This window comes from Eublepharis macularius, chromosome 2, assembly GCF_028583425.1.
Source record: "Eublepharis macularius isolate TG4126 chromosome 2, MPM_Emac_v1.0, whole genome shotgun sequence".
NCBI classification, from domain to species: Eukaryota; Metazoa; Chordata; class Lepidosauria; order Squamata; family Eublepharidae; genus Eublepharis; species Eublepharis macularius.
The window spans coordinates 150,694,727-150,714,399 of record NC_072791.1 but is presented as its reverse complement, the minus strand read 5'-3'; the positions used below and the strand labels follow the sequence as shown (position 1 = coordinate 150,714,399).

Genomic DNA, 19,673 nt, shown 5'->3' with positions numbered 1-19,673 from the left:
CTTAGAAGGGTTTAACTTTGCTAAGTATGTCACTGTGAAGCTTCTAGACAGTGTTTTTGTCATCTCTTTCAAAAATTCAACAGCATGCACTTTTTAAAAAATTTGAAAACATAATTTTGAAAAAGGCACTTCAGTTAAAATATGATTAACAATGTGCTAACAGTTCTTCATTTAGATCTCAAGCTCCCATGGCCACTGTACTGGGCCATATTCAGAGGTAAAATACTTCTCATTTTCAGATTCTAGAACAATTTATAAGTATCCAGTGCTGGGGGCCAGACAAAAAAAGACAACTGTCTCCATCATGCCTTACTAAGCTTTGTGCTTCACAGAGGCATCTGCCTAGCTGATACTGGACACAAAATGCTAGCCTAGATGGACCTTTGAAGTGTTCCATGAAGGACATTCTTGAACATTCTTGGAGGGCACAGAAGAAGGAATAAATTATTTATATTTTCTTACTATGACTTTTATTACAGATGAGTTATGATTGGATTCCATATGGAAAGAGGAAATCAAACATGGGACTTGGAATTTGTCCTTTTGGGCTTATCCAGTCAGCCTGGAACTCAAAAAGGACTTTTTGTTCTTTTTCTTCTGATGTATCTGGTGACTTTGGCAGGGAACATTCTTATCATGCTGGTGATAAGAAGAGACCCACGCTTACACACCCCCATGTATTATTTTTTGAGTCACTTATCCTTCCTGGACATGTGCTACACCACCACAATCATCCCTCAAATGTTGACCAACTTCCTGGCACAATGCAAAACCATCTCCTTTGTGGGTTGCATGGCACAAATGTATATTTCATTGTCCCTAGGAGGTATTGAATTCATCCTGTTGGCTGTCATGGCATATGACCGATATATGGCCATATGTCACCCCTTGCGCTACAACATTGTTATGAGCCAGAGATTCTGTATGCAAATGGCAGTAGGATGTTGGTTAAGTGGGTTCCTAAATGGTCTTTTGCAAACTGTGTTTACTTTGAACTTGCCATTCTGTGGAATGAAGATCATCAACCATTTTGGTTGTGAAGTGTTAGCTGTACAGCAGCTAGCCTGTTCGAGTACCTTCATTGGGGATGCTGTAATGCTGGTTGCTGGTGTCCTCATACTGCTCACACCCTTCTTTCTTGTGTTGGTATCTTATGTGTATATACTCTCTACCATCCTTCAGATCCATTCTGCTGAGGGAAGAAGAAAAGCCTTTTCTACCTGCACAGCACACCTAACAGTGGTGACTCTATGTTATGGGACAGCCATATTTGCCTACTTGCGGCCCAGGTCCTATTACTCACCCAGGCAGGGAAAGACTGTCTCACTATTCTACTGTGTTATTACTCCCATGTTGAATCCCGTGATCTATAGTTTGAGGAACCAAGAGGTAAAGGGGGCCCTAGTTAAAGTTATTGGGGGGAAAGACAAAAAGAAAGCTGTATTTTGCTTTTGATCTCACTCTTCCTTTCTTACACAGTTTACTCTCATCATCACAGTGATTTCCTAAACTAGACTGTGGAGGCTGGGGTGAAGAGATAAAAAGGACATGTTTTTTCCTTACTCCTTTAATGTAATGTAGTTCAGCTTCCCCCAGTATGCTAGTTTTCAGAGTGAGGATTTTTTTGAATGAAATAGCATTCAGTTTCTAAAGTTCTTTAAAACATGCATACTCAACTTATCCCAACATAAGCTGAAGATTACTTACAAGCATTTGGTTAAACCAGTATTAAATTCAAATTAAAACCATACTTAATTGCAATGCCCTGCAAGCAATACAGCTTTACAATGATTTCTTTAAAAAATGAATGGAAGGTTCCTCCTCACCTCTTCCAGAAGTCTAATAAGGTTTGAACCACTGCTGAAAAGGAATAAGTTGTAATGGAAGATACACAAGCAGCCATTGGTAAGAAGAGGGGAAAACTAAACCAAAGATTGCAACAGTCACATGGGATTATTAAAGTTATGAGGTTTCACCTGTAGTCTAAACTAGTATGGTTGGACACAGGTTTACTATCTCATGATGTTCATGAGAACAAGGCCTTGTAAGAACTAGTACTAGGTCCATGGATGACAGCAGGACTGAATCATAACCAACTTTCTCTGGATTGGAGCTTTTGATTTTTCACCCTTTCAGCACCAAGAAAATGGACTAACAGTTTCTGTTGGAGCCAGTTAGCTTCCTCATAATACACATAAGAAAATTATCTATGTCACACTGTAATATAACTTGGAAATCTCCTAAGTTCTGTTAAGCAATGGCTATATATGCATGTATGTGTATATGTGTTGACACAACAATTAAAAAAATAGCAATTTTTAAAAGTTGTTAATTTTTAAAAAAAATCATACTTGGAATGAATGTCATACGATCTTTTCCTCATAACTAACCAGTTCAGCATCTAGGCTATTAAGGTTTTTCCTGAGACAGTATCACTGATCAGTAGTATACTGATTGCAATTTCAACAATAGTGTATTTTCCCCCTTTTTTAACAATAGTGTATTTTGATGGATTTTTTTTTCTTTTTCGTGTTATCTGCAGGGAGATTCTAGTTCCAAAACCAAATCTGGAATGTGGAGATTTTATTTTTCAATTAAAATATATGTTGACATTCCCTAGTATGAATTCAGGGCATAGGGCAGCCTAGCACGAGCACAATACCTGCATAAATATATCAGTGTGTGTGCTCACTTGTGCACAGAGAGAAATGGTTCTTGAGATACATGGGTTGTGAAGGGCTTTAAAGGCCATAACTAAGGTGTGCAGAATTTGAAAATACGCCAGAAATACACTTGGGAATAGCTGTTTTATTTTGTTAAAGCAGCTTCTAGAATGATGAACCAAATCCAGAAAACCAATTTATAATGAACACCCTTCCACCAAGATGTTTGTGTGTTTCTTTGTTTCTGTTCTTATACATCACAGCAGCAGCAGACAGATACTGGGGCAGCAGCATATTGTTTTCCTTAATGGCATCATCTTTTACCAATCAGGTCCCAAGAGGAGAGAGCTAATTAACTCCATTGGCTGGATGGTGAAATGTGTGCATGAGTGCTTTTTTTTTTTTTTTGCAGCACTGCTTGGGTAATGACATTGGCCGTCGTCACACGGGCATCTCTTCCGTTAAATTTACAGCATATAGCATCCCACCTGTTATCTGCACAGTAACATTTCTGTGGGTCACCTAATGGCTCTTCGCGCCACCAGCTGTCCACACCGAAGCACTCTGTTCTGTTCTCTCTAACCGCGCAGAAGCAGCTCCCCGCTTTTTTTTATTATTCTGGCGTTTAATTCCGCTATAACGGAATAACAGCATATAAACATTCTGTTAGAGCAAAACATTATGACCCTTTTGTTTTTCCAACTTTGAAATTATATAAATAGCCCTTTGCCCGCAGAAAACTCCCTGTCTGACGTGATCCCCATCGCTGAAGGCTCTGCCGTGGCGATTGAGTCATTTTTACTTCAGCAGAAAGTTTGCATTGTATTATGTCATTATGGCGTTATAAGGACATAATAAAATAAAAAAAAGGGGAGTCGCAGGAAGAAATGGATTCTGGGATTGAAGGGAGGGCATAGGACGTTGTGAGGCAAAATACATCGATGTGAGGCATTCACACTGAGGCACAAAATAGCGCGACTATCAAGCACAAAGCAGAAGAGAGAAAATCGCTACAGTGTTGGAATAAGGTGGGTGTTTGCCAGGAAATAGTGCCATTTTAGTGCTAAATAAAAGCCCGTGTGACGACGGCCATTGTCTTCCTGCCAATCAGTTCTTCACAAGGAGAGGAGCACAATGACCCTTCCCCGCCTATCAGCATTGGAGACATTCATTTAATTAATTAACTCCTTTGGAGGGAAGGGGGAAAGTACATCTTGGGGTTTTTGTGTGTGTGGTGCTGCTCCAGCACCATGGCCCTGGTCTGTCTTTCCCATCCTCATCAGGGCACTTGGATAGTCAGAAAAGTGCCACTGGGAGAGGCGCAAGTGGTCTGTTCAATCAATCAAACTTGATGAAATCTTTGAAAGACTTCAACCATAGTTTTCCTTTGAGACCATAGACTTCGACCATAGACTCTTTTCCTTCAACCATAGACTCTTCCTTTGAGTCAAATGGCAAATGTGTACCACAGTGAAACTTCAGCTACTTCACAATTCCCACCTATACAACCTCCATCCTACTGCAACCTCCCCTCCCCCCAAGTATGTAGCAATATGTTTTTTTAAAAAATTCTCCACATCAAGCTTAAGTCAGGCTCCGTGTGAGCCATTTGCCTACTCTGCCCTTGCCTGCCCACAGCAAAAAGAAAATGTATGGGAAAAACAGGGTTTTTGGGGTGTGTGTGTGTTTTAGACAATCGTGCTGCTTGCCTACCTGCACTTAGGCAAGGAGGTTGGTGACTGCTTTCTCCCCCTTTCCTTCCTGATTTCCTTAGATAGCCTTTTATGTGTGCTGTGTGTAGTTTTTTGTATGTTTGCCCTTTTTATTTTTCCTTGAATAAAAAAAAATCCTTTCTGGTTGAACCTCTGCCTGATTTTTTTAAAGAGTCCTCCAAGGATTTGGTGAGAACCTCAGGTTGGTGAGAACTTATACTTCCAAATTAGTGGCACAGCCATGGGCTCCACAATATGCCAACATTTTCATAGTGGACCTAGAATAGCGTTTTCTGAACTCCTATCCATTGGCACCTCTCCTTTACTTGAGATTCATTGATGATGTTTTTATTGTCTGAACCCATGGCAAAGAAGTCCTTAAGAGATTTCACCATAACTTTCCACAACTTCCACCCCACCATCAATCCAAATAATGAATCACTCTACACAAGAAATAAACTTTCTGGACACCACAGTACGGGTACACGAGGGACACATAAGTACCACATTATACCAGAAACTGACAGATCGGCAAACATATCTACATGCCTCTAGCTACCTCCTGAACCACATCAAGCAATCCATTGTGTATAACCAGGCCCTACGCTATAGTTGCATCTGCTCCTACTCCTCAAGCAGAGATACTCACTTGAAGGATCTACAACAGGCATTTTTGGAACTACAGTATCTCCCTGACATGGTGAGAAAGATGATTGGAAAGGCCAGAATGATACCCAGTGTTAGCTTTGCCTTTAGCGAACAATTTACCATGCGAAAGGGGGGATCTTTAACATATCTTCAACTGAGCCAGATTTTTCCCAAATGAAGAGAGAGCAAGGATACAACACAGGCCTGGACATGAATTTCAGTAAGTTTTATTTAAATCATTTTTCATAGATTACAGAAACTTTGAGAATCATGGTACAGCATGGTCTTAGCAATACAATAGCTTAATTAACAATACAATCAGAATAAGGCATAGTAAATTATTTTACCAATCCTGGAGATGTCCCAGAGATTCTCGTTGATGGAAAGAATGGGAGAGCACTTTGCCAATCTGAAAGGGAAAGGAGAGAGATAGCAAGGAGGTATTCCTTTCTCTCCTTTCTCTCCTCCTAGCTTCTTAGACTCCATGGTTTTTCTGCTCATTTTTATACGATTTTGGCCTACATCATCCCATTCGAATTCACCAATGAGATTCCTCAGAGTCATTCCTGGCACTGGAAATCACCTAAAAATTGTAACATTTGCAGAATTTGCACTGAGATCGTGACATCTGTAAAATGGTCAGGTCATTCTGATCCCTCAATAGTTGTTATCATTACTCATATGAATATCATGTATCAGCAAAAATCCCCTAGATTTTAGCTTATTGCCACGTTTCCATTCAAAGGTTCATTTAGACTCCATTTTGTTTGATTCAGTATATCCTGAGTTCCTTATGATTAAGGCCTATGTGATTGATATATGTATAGTGATTGCTGAGTTATTTCATGTAGAACTATAATGAGATTGATTGAGCTGTGAATATATGGATATATGCATGCATGTATATGTGTTTCCAGCCAAACAATCATGTGGTTAGTGTCAGCGTGATGTTATAGTTAAGGCAGGCATTTCTGAATGTACTGGACTGGCTTCTGCAGATGGACTGTCATTGTTTCTTCTTGAAAACAGAAGAGGGTCTTAAAAGGATTTTTCTTGCTGTGGATCTTCCTCATTTTCCTCTTTTTAATTGTGTTCTCATGATTGCTAATGTGTGCACAGTGTTTTCCTTCTCCAGACATAAGAGTAGATGTGAAAGTTACTGTGTTTTAACGTCTTTGAATCTTAAGAGTCAGAAAAAGAAACAAAGTTGTCCGTTTGAAATAAGCCTCTGCGTTTGTTATCCGTCAGCCCCCCATTCTACTAGGTTTTGTGACATCTTTGACCAAATCTGGCCTTCTTTCCATTATTGATTTTCGTCTCTGTCCACAGAAGCTAATGCAAACATCGCAAAAGCAAACATCACTTGTTTTTCCCCGTTCAGAGAACATGTCATTTGGAATGTTTCCAGTAAAACATAATATTCTGGTACTTTCCATACTTAAAATGGAGTTCAGGATCAGAGAAATAGACTGGCTTCACTGTACAGGAATACAACACCAGTGACAGCTTGCTATAAGACAAGCCCAAACAAAATATCAGCAGAACACCACTGGTGGTCACCTACAGCTTACAACTCAAGCCAGTTCAACTAATTATTTATGACCCACAACCCATGCTGGATTGTGAGACTTCCTTCACACAGGCACTGGGGGATTGTGAGACTTCCTTCACACAGGCACCTTTTCTTGCCTACAGACAGCCTGCTAATCTAAAACAACTGCTCACCCGCAATGATAAACTACTTAATAATAACATGGACTCTAGTTACCAAGGCCTGCATGAAACCAAGATGCCAACTTTGCTCTCATATAGATCCTTCAACCACAGGAGCTGCCCCAGAAAGAAAACTAACCAAGTATCAGATACCAACAAGCTATCTGGAGCAACAGTATAGTACAAAATTATATCGTATTTAATAATTCATATACAAAAGTGCTCACAGTGAATAAATACAATATTCTCAGTTATTCCAATTCATCAACCACATCAATAAGTACAATATTCCCAGTTATTCCAATTCATCAACCTATGTACTTGAGAAAAACTTTTTCATGTAGTCTTCAGGATGCTTACAAGCACTCTATTATCATAGTAAACACAGGTCATTGGTGGGACAATAGCTTTTTACCATTTACAAAATGTACGTAAACAGTCGAATATAGTTCTTCGAATACATCTTTTCAATTCAATCTCTGTGGTATATACCTACAAAATTTCAAAACACGAGTATAGACAAATCACATCATATAATTTCCAGGACCCACAGTCTCTGTAATCTGCCGTAATCAACCTTGAGTAGGTATATGAATGCACTGCGTCAATTAGCGTTGTGAAGACCAGCCATGCCCTACGGGTTTTGCCAGCATAGAGACTCCTCCCCATTTCGTCCGATCACTTCCTCATGGGCAGCATTAATTCATACTATCTGTGAAATGACATGTCTAAATATACCTTCCTTTCAAAGCTTTTTTGGTAAAAAAGCCCCCAAACCCAAATACTTACTCTCATTCTCACAATCAAGATCACACCAACATAATGGGTAGCTCAGGACAGTTTGACGCCATGAAGCAGTGCTCCCTTTGCCTTCCCTTTTAAACACAATCATTTAAAGGGACAGTAGAGGATGTATACCTCATAAGAAACAGCTAAGCTCCATTGTGCCATTTAAGCCATGAGGACTCAAACAATTTAATCTAAATATTCACCTGGATTCCAGCTCTAACAATTTACGCTGGCTTGTCATACTGTTTTCTGGATTTAAAGTCTGAAATACTGAAACCTTGAAATCCCCCTTTGCTTCATGATGTTGTATAAAATGATCCACTAATGGTGCCTCTATAACTTTATGCCGAATCCACGACAGGTGTTCTTGTACACGCAACTTCAGAGGTCGAATCGTGCTTCCCACATAAATTAAAGGGCACGCACATTGAATTAAATAAATAACATACCGTGTTTTGCAATTTGAGAAAGAATTGGTGTACAGAGGTCTATTTGTTGTAGGATTTATAATATTGGTGATATTGGTGGTTAAGGGGCAAATATTACAATTCCCACAAGGAAAATGTCCTATGGGTAAACCACCCCCTTCCATCTGTCTAGGCATTGCTGAATGCACCAGTCTGTCTTTTAAATTTCTTGACCTTCTGTACCCAATCGAAGGAACCTGGCTGCAACCTTCTATACCTGATAGTAAATGCCAATGTTTTTGTATGATGTTTCTAATCCGTGGGGCCAAGGTGGTAAAATCTAATGCCCACAGGAGTCCTTGTTTCTCAGGACTTTTTTTGGGTGTCAGTAAATCTTTATGTAGCGTATAGGATGCCCTCTGATTGGCCTCTCTAATCACTGAAGACGGATACCCCCTGGATCTGAAAGTTCTATCTAAAGATTTTCTACTCCATTCATAATCCTGCGACCTTGTAGAGTTCTGTTTAAGTCGCAAGTACTGTGAGGTGGGAATATTTCTCCTCAAATGCCTTGGGTAGAATGATGAATAATGCAAATAAGATGGTCTATCCGTCAACTTTCTGAATGGCCTCACTCCTAAATTTCCATCATCTAACCTGAAGATTGTGACATCCAAAAATTGACACATTCAAGACTCCCTGTCCAGGTAAACTGTATATTAGAGTCTATTGTATTCATCCAGGATACCAATTCCCCCAATACCGTTTGATCATTTATTATAAGCATGATGTCGTCAATAAATCTCCTGTGCCACAGAAAATTTTTATAAAAGGGATTGTCTCTACTGCTCAGGAAATACCTTTCCTCTAATCTGGACATAAAGAGATTGGCAATGCTAGGGGCCGCTGCGGACCCCATCGCCACTCCCTTAACCTGATAGTAATATTGGGTGTTAAAGCAGAAATAATTTCTTTCCAAAATGATGTCCAATAAAGATAGAAGGAATGGAGTAGAGGGATGTTGGGTGTCTCTTTTAAATAAAGCTTCTTATACCACCTCTCTCGCCCCTTCGTGTGGGATCAAGGTGTAGAATGCGCTCACATCTAATGTCATCAGAAAAGCTCCGGCTGGAAGTCGTAAAGACTCAATCAAATTTATGAGAGTCATAGTGTCTTTCAAAAAAGCTAATGTTTGTTGCACAAGTGGTTGTAAGAATATATCCAAGTACTGCGCTAATGGCTCCAGTACTGAATCCATCCCTGAAATGATAGGTCTTCCAGGGGGAGGGTGTCCCCCTTTATGGATTTTAGGGAGGGTATAGAACACTGGAGTTCTAGGAGAGCTGTTTATTAGTGCTTTATGAGATTTTTCATCAATCTCATGATTTACTAAACATCCAATACTATTTTAATAATTTGTTGTATTCGTGAGAGGGGATTGTGGGTGATAGGCACACAATCCCTCCTTATTGATAATTGCCTCTCAATCTCTTTAACATAATCCGTTGTGTTTTGTATAACTATGCTCCCCCCCTTATCTGCAGGTTTTATAATGATATTCTTATCTCTCTGCAAGGTATCTAGTGCTTTAAATTCCAAGCTCGTCAAATTATACCAGGGACGCCGCGCACCACTTTCCAGTGTTTTAATATCTCTCAAAACCACTTTTTCAAAAGAATCAATCAAGGGTTCATGTACATCCGGGACAAATGTAGACCTCTGTTTCAAACCGACCATTTTCTGCACATCCGTTTGCTTTCCAATTTTTTTTTAGCTTAATAGATCTAATTAACCTAAAGATATCCACCCTTGTGCTAAAGGGGTCATATTTAGGCATGGTTACAAACCCCAGACCCTTATTTAGCACTGATTTTTCAAGCTGGGTGATAGGTCTGTCTGAAAGATTTAAAATTACGTCTTCCGTCTCCCCCATCTTTGTTGTCTCTGTGGGCCCCCTCCTAAAAAACGTCCCGAGTTATCTCTCAGTACAGTCCTATTTCTCAAGGGACGGCTACGATAGCTCTCATCCCCTGATGTCTCTGATTCTGAAGGCTCCGTTGTGTCAAATTCTGAGGGAGTTTCTACTGGGTGTGCCCATGAGACCCTCTTACGTGGGGTCGGACCATCTCTCCACAAATATACTTTTCCATTAGTATAGTCTTTCTTATCCCAATTGAATTTTTTAATTTTCAGTTCTTTTAATTTATCACCCAACTCTCTAATACTCTTGTCCAATTCCTTCCTTCTACTGTCAAATTCCTCAGTTGTTAAATTTGGCTTAATAGATTCCTCAATCTGCTCAATTTCTCCCGTCAATTTTTGCACCTCCGCATTAGCTGTCTCTATGAGAAGGAGCATTAGGTCAAAGGAGCACCAGTTCAGTATTCCCACCCAGCGTGTTTTAAAGTTCTCATCCTCCAAAAACATACCCAGGGGCTTGTGGATCCTAAGCCCCCTTGGTATGTACTTATGTAAAGAATAATCAATTAATGAAGCTGCATGTAATTCCATTTTAGATTTTTTCATACCCAAGTTTTGCAAAGTATTCCATTCATCCATCTGAGTGTCAGGTTGACCCCCAAGCAAGGACAATTTTTGAGACAGTATCTTACTGTCTTAACAATAACATGGACTCTAGTACCAAGGCCTGCAAGAAACCAAGATGCCAACTTTGCTCTCATATAAATCCTAGCAACACCATCAGTGGACCCAATAACATCAGCCGTACCATCTCAGGTTCATACTCCTGCTCATCCTCTAATGTGATCTACATCGTCACATGTCAGCAATGCCCTTCTACCCTCTACACTGGACAAACTGGCCAGTCCCTTTGACAAAGAATTAATGGACATAAGTGTGACATCAGAGACCACAACATTCAAAAACCAGTGGGGGAACATTTTAACTTTCCAGGACATTCAGTTGTTGAACTAAAAGTAGCAGTTATCCTACAGAGGAATTTCAAAGGGAGATTAGAAAGAAAGACTGTTGAATAGCAACTGATAACAAAGCTCAAGACAATGCATCCACCTAGATTGAAATTACTTACTGTCCAAGATATAAGGACAGATGGACTCACATTCTAGCTGTATCTGGAGAAGTAAGCTCTGACTCATGAAAGCTCATACCCTACCACAAATTGTTAGTCTTGTAAGTTCTATTGGACTCTTGCTTTTTTTCTACTGCTACAGACGGCTACCCATCTTGATCTATCAGAGATTTTAGTTGGTGCAGACTCAGTTATTATTGGAAGCTAGGAGAAGCATGAATATTACCCATTTTGCAGTTACACCCATCAGTTACCAGGCTCAATTCAAGGTAGTGGCTATTATATGCAAAGCTATTTACAGCCTTGGTCTGTTATATCTATGGGACCGCCTCTTTAAGTAAAGACTATAAATGCCATAAACAGACAGACAGAAACACAAACCACACACAAACATAAATTGATTGGTGATCATACCAATAAATATGTGTTTATTTATTTATTTATTACATTACAGATAATCAATTATTAGATCTCCCATTTCTCAAAACATTTATATTCCTTCTTTCTTCACCATTTTCTAATATAATGTTTATGTGTGTGTGTGTGTGTACTGTCAAGTTGCTACCGACTTATGGCAACCTCAGCAAGTAGATTTCAAGGCAAGTGAGTAGTAGAGGTGGCATACCATTGCCTTCTGTTGCAGAGCAAACCTCACCCTTCCCTGGCAGTCTTCCATTCAAGCACTGACTGGGACTGACTCTGCTTCCAAGATCTCATGAATCATGGGCTATACCATGTCATCCCCCCTCCCTTCTAACATAAATATTCCCCTAAAGCTAGTACTTGACCCAACAGGGGGAAAATGGCATACATAGCTCCCCCTGCAAAACAACAGTCCTATGAGACCGTTCATAGCCATTAGCATCCATTGAGGTAGTAGAGCTCGAGAAACTAGGCAAAAAAGGCACATTCAATGCACGCTTAAACACTTACCCAAATAAGTCCCTATGTCAGATAAAAAGGGGCCATTTAGTCTTTCTATTGTTACTGGGAATGGGCCTCCTTGTGAGTAAGTGGGGAATTAGGGGCAAGGAGGAAGGCTATGCAAGAGGGGTAACAACAGGATATCTCCATCAATATTTATGGGGAACTTTCCCCAAGGTAGTGGATGAGACCTGGTGCTTTAAGGTCAAAGAGTATTTTTATTTAAAGAAGAAAAACCAACATACACACCAGAGGCAATTAAAAATGGTTGGCACACACATACACAGATTCATAGGAAGCTAGCCAGAAATCGTAATAGAGTGAGGGAGGGGTAAGTACTGGGCTTTTTTTGAGGGGGAACACTCCAGAATGCTGTTCTGGAAGCTCTAGAATCTGCCCATGTGATTCCTTCCTCCTTCGGCCCTGCAGGCTCTGCAGAGGATGCTTAGCTGCTTTGAGTTCATTCTGTTTTTCCCCCCATTCCTGTGTGTGTGTGCGTGCGTGTGTGTGTGTGTGTGTGTGTGAGAGAGAGAGAGAGAGCTGGGGCCTGGCAGGGCTCTGCAGAGGAAGGTAAGCTGCAGAGGAAGGTAAGCTGAGATGGCTCTCCAGAGGAGGTTTAGCTGCTTTGAGTTCATTCTGCTTTTTTTCATTCATGAGTGAAAGAGAGAGAGGCAGAGGCAGACTGCAAGCATAGCTGCTGGAGTCGGCTTTGCAGAGGAGGCTTTAGCTACTTTGAGTTCATTCTGCTTTTTTATTTGTGAGTGAGTGAGTGAGAAAGAGAGAGAGAGAGAGAGAGTGTAAGCGGAGCTGCTGGAATTGGCATTGCAGAGAGGCTTCAGCTGCTTTGAATTCATTCTGGTTTTTTCATTTGTGAGTGAGTGAGAGAGAGAGAGTGCAAGCATAGCTGCTGGGGTCGGCTTTGCAGAGGAGCTTTAGCTGCTTTGAGTTCATTCTGCTTTCCATTACATTCAGGGGTTTCTGTGTATGTGTGTGCTGCTTTGAGTTCATTCTGTTTTATTTTCATTGGGGGAGTGGGTGGGTGAGGCTGTGTGTGTGTGTGTGTGCTACTTTGAGTTCATTCTGCTTCATTAGGTTTACAAGATAATGCACGCGTTAGAGAAGGTAGAGAAAGATGTGTTTTTCTCCCTTTCTCACAATACAAGAACTCGTGGGCACTCTATGAAATTATTGAGCAGTCGGGTTAGAACAGATAGAAGAAAATACTACTTTACACAAAGGGTGATAAACACATGGAATTCGTTGCTACAGGAGGTGGTGGCAGCTACAAGCATTGCCAGCTTCAAGAGGGGACTGGACAAATATATGGAGCAGAGGTCCATCAGTGGCTATTAGCCACAGGAGATAGATGGTATTCTCTTTGTGGGGAGGTGGTGCTCTGTTGTCTTGATGCTGGAAGGAAGGCAGTGGGAGGGCTTCTGGTGTCCTGGCCTCACTGACAGTCCTTTAGATGGCACTGGATTTCTAGCCACTGTGTGTGACAGAATGTTGGACTGGATGGGCCACTGGCCTGATCCAACATGGCTTTGCTTATGTTCTTATGTTCTTATGCTTTCTTTTCATGGGGGTGGGTGAGGCTGTGTGTGTTGCTGTCATTCCTTTGTTGACTGTTATGGTTTCCACAGCTTTTGAAAGCAGATTGGTTCTGTGTTAGTTAAATATATCAGTTATGGGTTATTTCTATTAGTTAAAGTATCAGTTATGGTTATTCCAGTTTTATGCTAGGAATGGATAGCTGTGTCCAAGTCACAGAAGGCTTTCATCAATATATTCATCAGCATGTAGGTGTTCTTATGTCTTAATAGCTGTAACTCAAATGGTTCTCCCCCCCCACCTCAGCTGATTAACATCACTGAAATTGCAGTGGACATATGGGTGTTAAGGAAGTTTTTATGAATATTGTTTATGTGGGACATTGGAATATTTATGAGTATTTCACAATGTCACAACAGCTTAGCCATTGGTAAGGTAGAGTTGGCAGGCAACAACAAAAAGAGCCATTTTAAACTAAGTATAACTCTAATGCAGCTAAAGTTGAGTATCTAATTTTGAATTGCTCCAGTAGAGCAAAACCCTCCCTGAAAATTTGAAAATTCAATATTCATTAGATTAGGAATTTCAGACTCTGTGGAGAAAGAGTTTTAGAATTTTTTTCTATGCTGGCAAAAGGAATCTGTTAGAATTTAGATTTGTGGGATGGGTTTTGGATTTTTAGAGGCCCCCTCCTGCTTGCATATTTTAAAATATGATTCCAAAGAAATGAAATGTTTGGGAAAGGGAATGGAAGATTTCACTTTTTGTAGAGGATACAGAAAGGAAAAAAAAAACCCTTTCTCATAAAAGTGTAATTTCCCAAGCTTACTAACATTTATCTTGTCACGCATTGTGCTGGGTTCTGAGAGTGATGTCATCATGCATTTCCAGGGTTGCACATGCACTTTGTGCGCACACTTGTGGTAATAGTGAGTTCCACCACCTCTTTTTCCAGAAAAAAGGCCCTGGGGAAGTATATTTACCGATCCTGGAGAGTAGAGTAATCCGCATAGGAAGAGGGCTTCAAATGTCCAGCGTTCTTGACCAGAGAGACTTAGGGAAGAAGAGGCCCCAAGGGAGCAGCACTTGGATCCAGTAAGCGTGCATGATTTGAATGGGGCAAGATCCCTGGTTCTTATAGCCAGTTTGATGTAGTGGTTAAGAGCACGGGACTCTAATCTGGAGAGCTGGGTTTGATTCCCCACTCCTCCATGAAGCCAGCTGGGTGACCTTGGGCGAGTCACAGTTCTCTGGAGCTCTCTCAGCCCCACCCACCTCACAGGGTGATTGTTGTGGGGTAATAATAACACTTTGTAAACCGCTCTGAGTGGGCATTAAGTTGTCCTGAAGGGCGGTATATAAATTGAATGTTGTTGTTGTTGTTGTTGTTATAGGGTAAAACATATCCTGAGGCTGGGGGAGTCTCCTCAGCCATAGCAACAAAGACCATAAAGGTCAGTCTCTGGGAATTACAAAGGTTTGATTACTGTGCTTACTTGCTGCCGGGGTGTGTGAAAGGAAATACAAAGTCTCTCCTGCTGCCTCACAAAAGGGGCAGTGCTAATGAATCTCCCCGGAGCTGAGTTGATGAATTTAGATATGCAGGTTCCCAAAGCCAAATCAAACTTATCAGTGCTGGTTGATTGATCCTCGATCTTGTGGTGGTAATGTAATCGTGGGAAGAGGACACTGGAATGTGCTAAGTGGGGTGACTTAAGACCCTGTCTTATCACAGCTCACACCTGTAGCTGGAGAGGCAGTAAATCAAATCACCTCAGTCCTCTGCATTAGCATGAACATTCCATTCATGCTTTGGTCTTCCGGGCGGGTCTCAGCAATGCTCTTGCTCAACCAGCTGCAATTCCCCCTGCTACAGATCAAACTGCATTTAATCCAGGGGTCCTATGATTTTTATATCACAGGCAGTTATTAAACGGCTATTAAACATGGTGGAGGCTGGGGCCGATCACTTAACACTATACCCAGTTTCCAGCTTGCCACAGTACATCTCAGATAAAGACACACTCTTCACCAGCAAGTAACTTTATTACCCTAGCCAAAATACAAACTATAGAATGAGGTGGAGTTCGTCTGACCCTTGCAGACTCAGTTAAGAGCCCAGGGGTTATACTGGATCCAGCATTATTACTAGAAAAACAAGTTAAGGCAGCAGCAAAAAATGCTTTCTACAACCTCACTCTAGCCTGGAAGATGGCTTCTTATCTTCATACGGCTGACCTGGCCACTTGGATCCATCCTATGGTAATATCAAGGCTTGACTATTGTAATGCCTTGGTCTCCCATCTGAGTTAACTAGGAGGCTCCAATTAGTGCAAAGTGCTGCAGCTTGACTGTTATCAGGAGCGAGCAGGAGCATGAACATCACTCCCATCCTACAGTTGCTCCATTGGCTACCCATCAGTTACCATGCTCAGTTCAAGGTATTAGTTATTACATACAAAGTTCTTCATGGTTTTGGTCTGGCATACCTATGAGACTGCCTCCCTCCCTATGTTCCTCCATGGCAGCTTCACTCAACTGAACAGGGTGCACTCAAGTGAAGTCAGCGGCCGCCTGTGCCAGGCTGCACTTAGGTGCCAGGCTGTACTCGGGTGAAGTCAGCCGCCTCCCGTACATGGGCTTTCTCTGTGGTGGACCCTATCCTGTGGAATGGCCTGCCTGGGGAAGTCAGAAGAGCTCTCACTCTCCTGGCTTTTCGTAAAGATGCAAAGCCAAACTATTCAAAAAGGCTTTTTACTCAAATGGGAGGGCTGTATTGTAGGGGTGGGGTCAGATGCTTCGCTAATGAGTTAGGGACCATAGACTTCATCACTATATTGCCTTGCATATTATCTGTTGCTTTAAATATGTACTCCTATATACCACCAGTGCTCCATGTTGTCTAATGTTAGTCCTAGAATTGATTATGTTCTGCTTCAGTATTTTTTCTACTCTGTATTGGATTCTTGTTAATACTATGTCTTTTAAACTTGTATCCATTTACCTTATGGTATTGTTTATGGAAATGTCCTTGATACTGTATGGAAATGTACTTGATACTGATTGTACTAATCTCATACTGTGTAATCTGCCTTGAGTCTCAGTGAGAAAGGCGGACTAAAAATGCAATAAATAAATAAAATAAATAGAAACCAAAACCATTCCCTTTGTATCATTCTAATGTGTAGCTGTATTACTTTAAGCTATTATTACTTTAAGCTTTTTACTCAAAATAGTGTTGCTGTCACTTGGCTAGTCCAAAGCAAACCAACCCAGAGATGGAGCATAGGTGAGGGATGCTCAAACTGGGACCAGAAAGTGTGGTTGGAATGGAAATTTAGGGTTTTAAGGAGGTACAATGGGAAAGATCTAGCAGGCAATAAAGCAGGCCAGTTCTTAACAGGGAATGGAGAAGGGAGGCATAATGGGTGAGGAGGAATCATACCCTGTCTGTCTTAACAAGGAAGAGTCTGGAGACTTTGTGTTCATGGTGATGGGAGGTAGTTCTGGAGAAGGAAAAATCAACAAAAAATGGAGACTTGGGATAATGTTCTTATGCATGTGGATTTACTTGTGTGTCAGTGGAGGAAGTCTGCTATTGAAGTAATTAGGTACAGAACTAGGACCCATGATTGCTATGGGCCCAAACCTTGGAACCTGGTTGGTCATTGATGGACAATTGTTTGTGCTTTGATTAGTGCCTTTTTAGGCTCTGGGACTACTTTGGTGGAAGCCTGGGCTGTGCATCCTGATATTCCTGAGCTATAAATATATTTGAAATTTGCTGCTTTGGGTTGGCTCAAGCATATCTGAAATAACCCCAAACACTCCTGAAATTCTGGAAGTAGCAAAAATTTATCTCCTGGGATTTTGGAAGTGTTTTTGGATTTTGAGGAGACCAGGAGTAGGGAGGGAAAGGGAAGAAACTGAGCTTGGAAAACAGCTGTAAGATAGCATCTTTAGTCCCTTTAATTTATAAAGGGCTGTTATGTGCTATGGGAAGACCAGTCCCGCAGCTCATGGTAATAGATGGTAGACCTGGTCTCCAGAGGCCAGGTCTTACTGGCCATTATTTCCATGGTGTGGTATTCCACATTTTAAATGGAAAGGAAGTACTAAAATGACCACAGACTTAATTGACTGGCATTAGTTCCACTCGCAGCTCCAGGGCCATGTTCTCTAGCCCCTTCCATTTCAAAGATATAAGGGGAAAGGCATATCTCTGCAAAAGAAGGGGCTAATACTTACTTTTTCACTTGATAAGGTCAGAAAGGCCCCCACATATGTTGCAGACTATGGAAAACCAAATTATATAGGAGGAGATTTTTTTCTGTATTCAGTTATGACTAATTTTAATGTCTGTTGAAAGCTTATTAATGTTTTTTATTCCAAGTATTGCTGAGTTTACTTTTTTGGTAATTTACCTTAAATTTGATAAGAAAGGCAGACTAGAAATACTGTAATAAACAAACAGACATACATACATGCAAATAAATAAATAAATATATTTGAATGTGAGACAGAAACATATTTGGCTATATAATAATGCTGGGAAGTACATATTGTGCCAGACTGTAGTGTGTGCTTTGGAATCCCACAATGAACATTACAGACTTCTGCTACATGTTGCTGCATTTGTTTACAACTGCTTTGAGGCAGCTTTGCCACAATTGTGAAACTGTGAGTCAGAGGAAATGTGCTTCTTTCATTTTCAAACAGTTTGCTACAGTGTCTGTACTGGGCTAGTCCCCAGATCAATCTGGTCATAGATAAGTAATTGTTTTCTTTATTATTCTAAGTGTTTTGCCTGGTACTTGGAGACACCGAGGTGTGTTTTACTTCTTGTTGTCAACAAGCATTTTTTTAGTTTAAATATAGAAATGTCTTGTGTTGTGCAGCACAGACAACATTATCCCACCTTGCTATTTTCCTCTTTTGGTTATATCTATGATAGTTCTTTATATGCACATATACCACACATATTAGCCCAAGGGATTTAGGGTATTTTCAAGCAGCTGTTTTAATCTTCTTTGCATCTTTCTGCACTAGGAATCTATTTTTTCTTTTTAACACCCTCCTTAAGGCATCCTTAACCTCCTTGTTCCTCAGGCTATATATTAAAGGATTCAACATAGGATTCACTACTGTGTAAAACACAGATACAACCCTGTCCTCATCTGGTGAGGAGTTTGAGCTGGGGCGCATGTACATGAAAACAGCTGTCCCAAAGAACATTACAACAACTGTAAGGTGAGAAGCACAGGTGGAGAAGGCTTTGCTCCTGCCCTCAGAAGAGCGGATTTTCAAAATGGCAGAGACAATGTAGATATAAGAAATACATATTTCCAAGGTAATAAAGATCCCATTAAATATACAAAAGGTAAATAAAATTATCTCATTCACTTTGGTGTCAGTGCAGGAGATGTTGAGCAGGGGAATCACATCACAGAAGAAATGATCGATGACATTGGAGTGACAGAATGACAGCTGGAAAGTACTGCTTGTATGTATCATTGAAATCACAAAGCCACAAATGTAAGAACCAATAAGGAGCTGTAGGCAAAGCCGCCGGGACATGATGACAGTATAGAGCAAAGGATTACAAATGGCCACATACCGATCATATGCCATCACAGCCAGAAGAAAGCATTCAGTAGTGCCAAATGCAATGAAGCTATACATCTGAGCAGCACAGCCTGCGAATGAGATTCCTTTACTCTCAGCTAACAGGTTTATCATTGTCTTGGGGGAGATGGAAGAAGAATAGGAGAAGTCCAGGAAAGCCAAGTGGCTGAGGAAGAAATACATAGGAGTGTGCAGTCGCTGATCAACCCTGATTAATGTGATCATGCCCAGGTTCCCTATCACTGTAAGCAAGTACATGGCCAGAAACACCACAAATAGAATACCTTTGAGCTCTGGCCTATCACATAGTCCCAAGAGAAAGAATTCAGTTACAGTGGTAGAGTTTCCCTCAGCCATTTCTATAAGGCCTTGACTAATACAGAAAGAAATTATGGATTGAATAGATATAAATACTGGCTCCGTCTCTTCGTGATTTCCTGAGGGAAATGCAGTCAAGGGCAAGTAAAATGCTACCTTTTCTCTTCACTTTGGTGTAGTTGCAGATGTCAAATGTCAGTTTTGAAATTCAAGCTCCATCTCTGCTGAAAAACATAATCCTATCTGTAGTTCAAATAACTCCTAATCTCTTCAG

At 40.8% G+C, this 19,673-nt stretch overlaps 2 protein-coding genes across 2 annotated transcripts; one reads left to right on the top strand and one right to left on the bottom strand.

The window, feature by feature from the left end:
* Nucleotides 1-501: 501 nt before the first annotated feature.
* LOC129323533 (olfactory receptor-like protein OLF3) lies at nt 502-1,455 on the top strand. Its single transcript, XM_054970067.1, has one exon. The coding sequence runs from the start codon at nt 502-504 to the stop codon at nt 1,453-1,455; it is 954 nt and encodes a 317-aa protein (XP_054826042.1).
* Nucleotides 1,456-17,255: 15,800 nt separating this feature from the next.
* On the bottom strand, nt 17,256-19,438 carry LOC129323532 (olfactory receptor 1020-like). The gene is made up of 2 exons (XM_054970066.1): nt 18,530-19,438; nt 17,256-17,399 (listed from the first exon to the last, which is right to left on the bottom strand). Exons 1-2 carry the CDS (start codon nt 19,436-19,438, stop codon nt 17,256-17,258), a joined length of 1,053 nt encoding a protein of 350 aa, XP_054826041.1.
* Between the last annotated feature and the right edge of the window lie 235 nt (nt 19,439-19,673).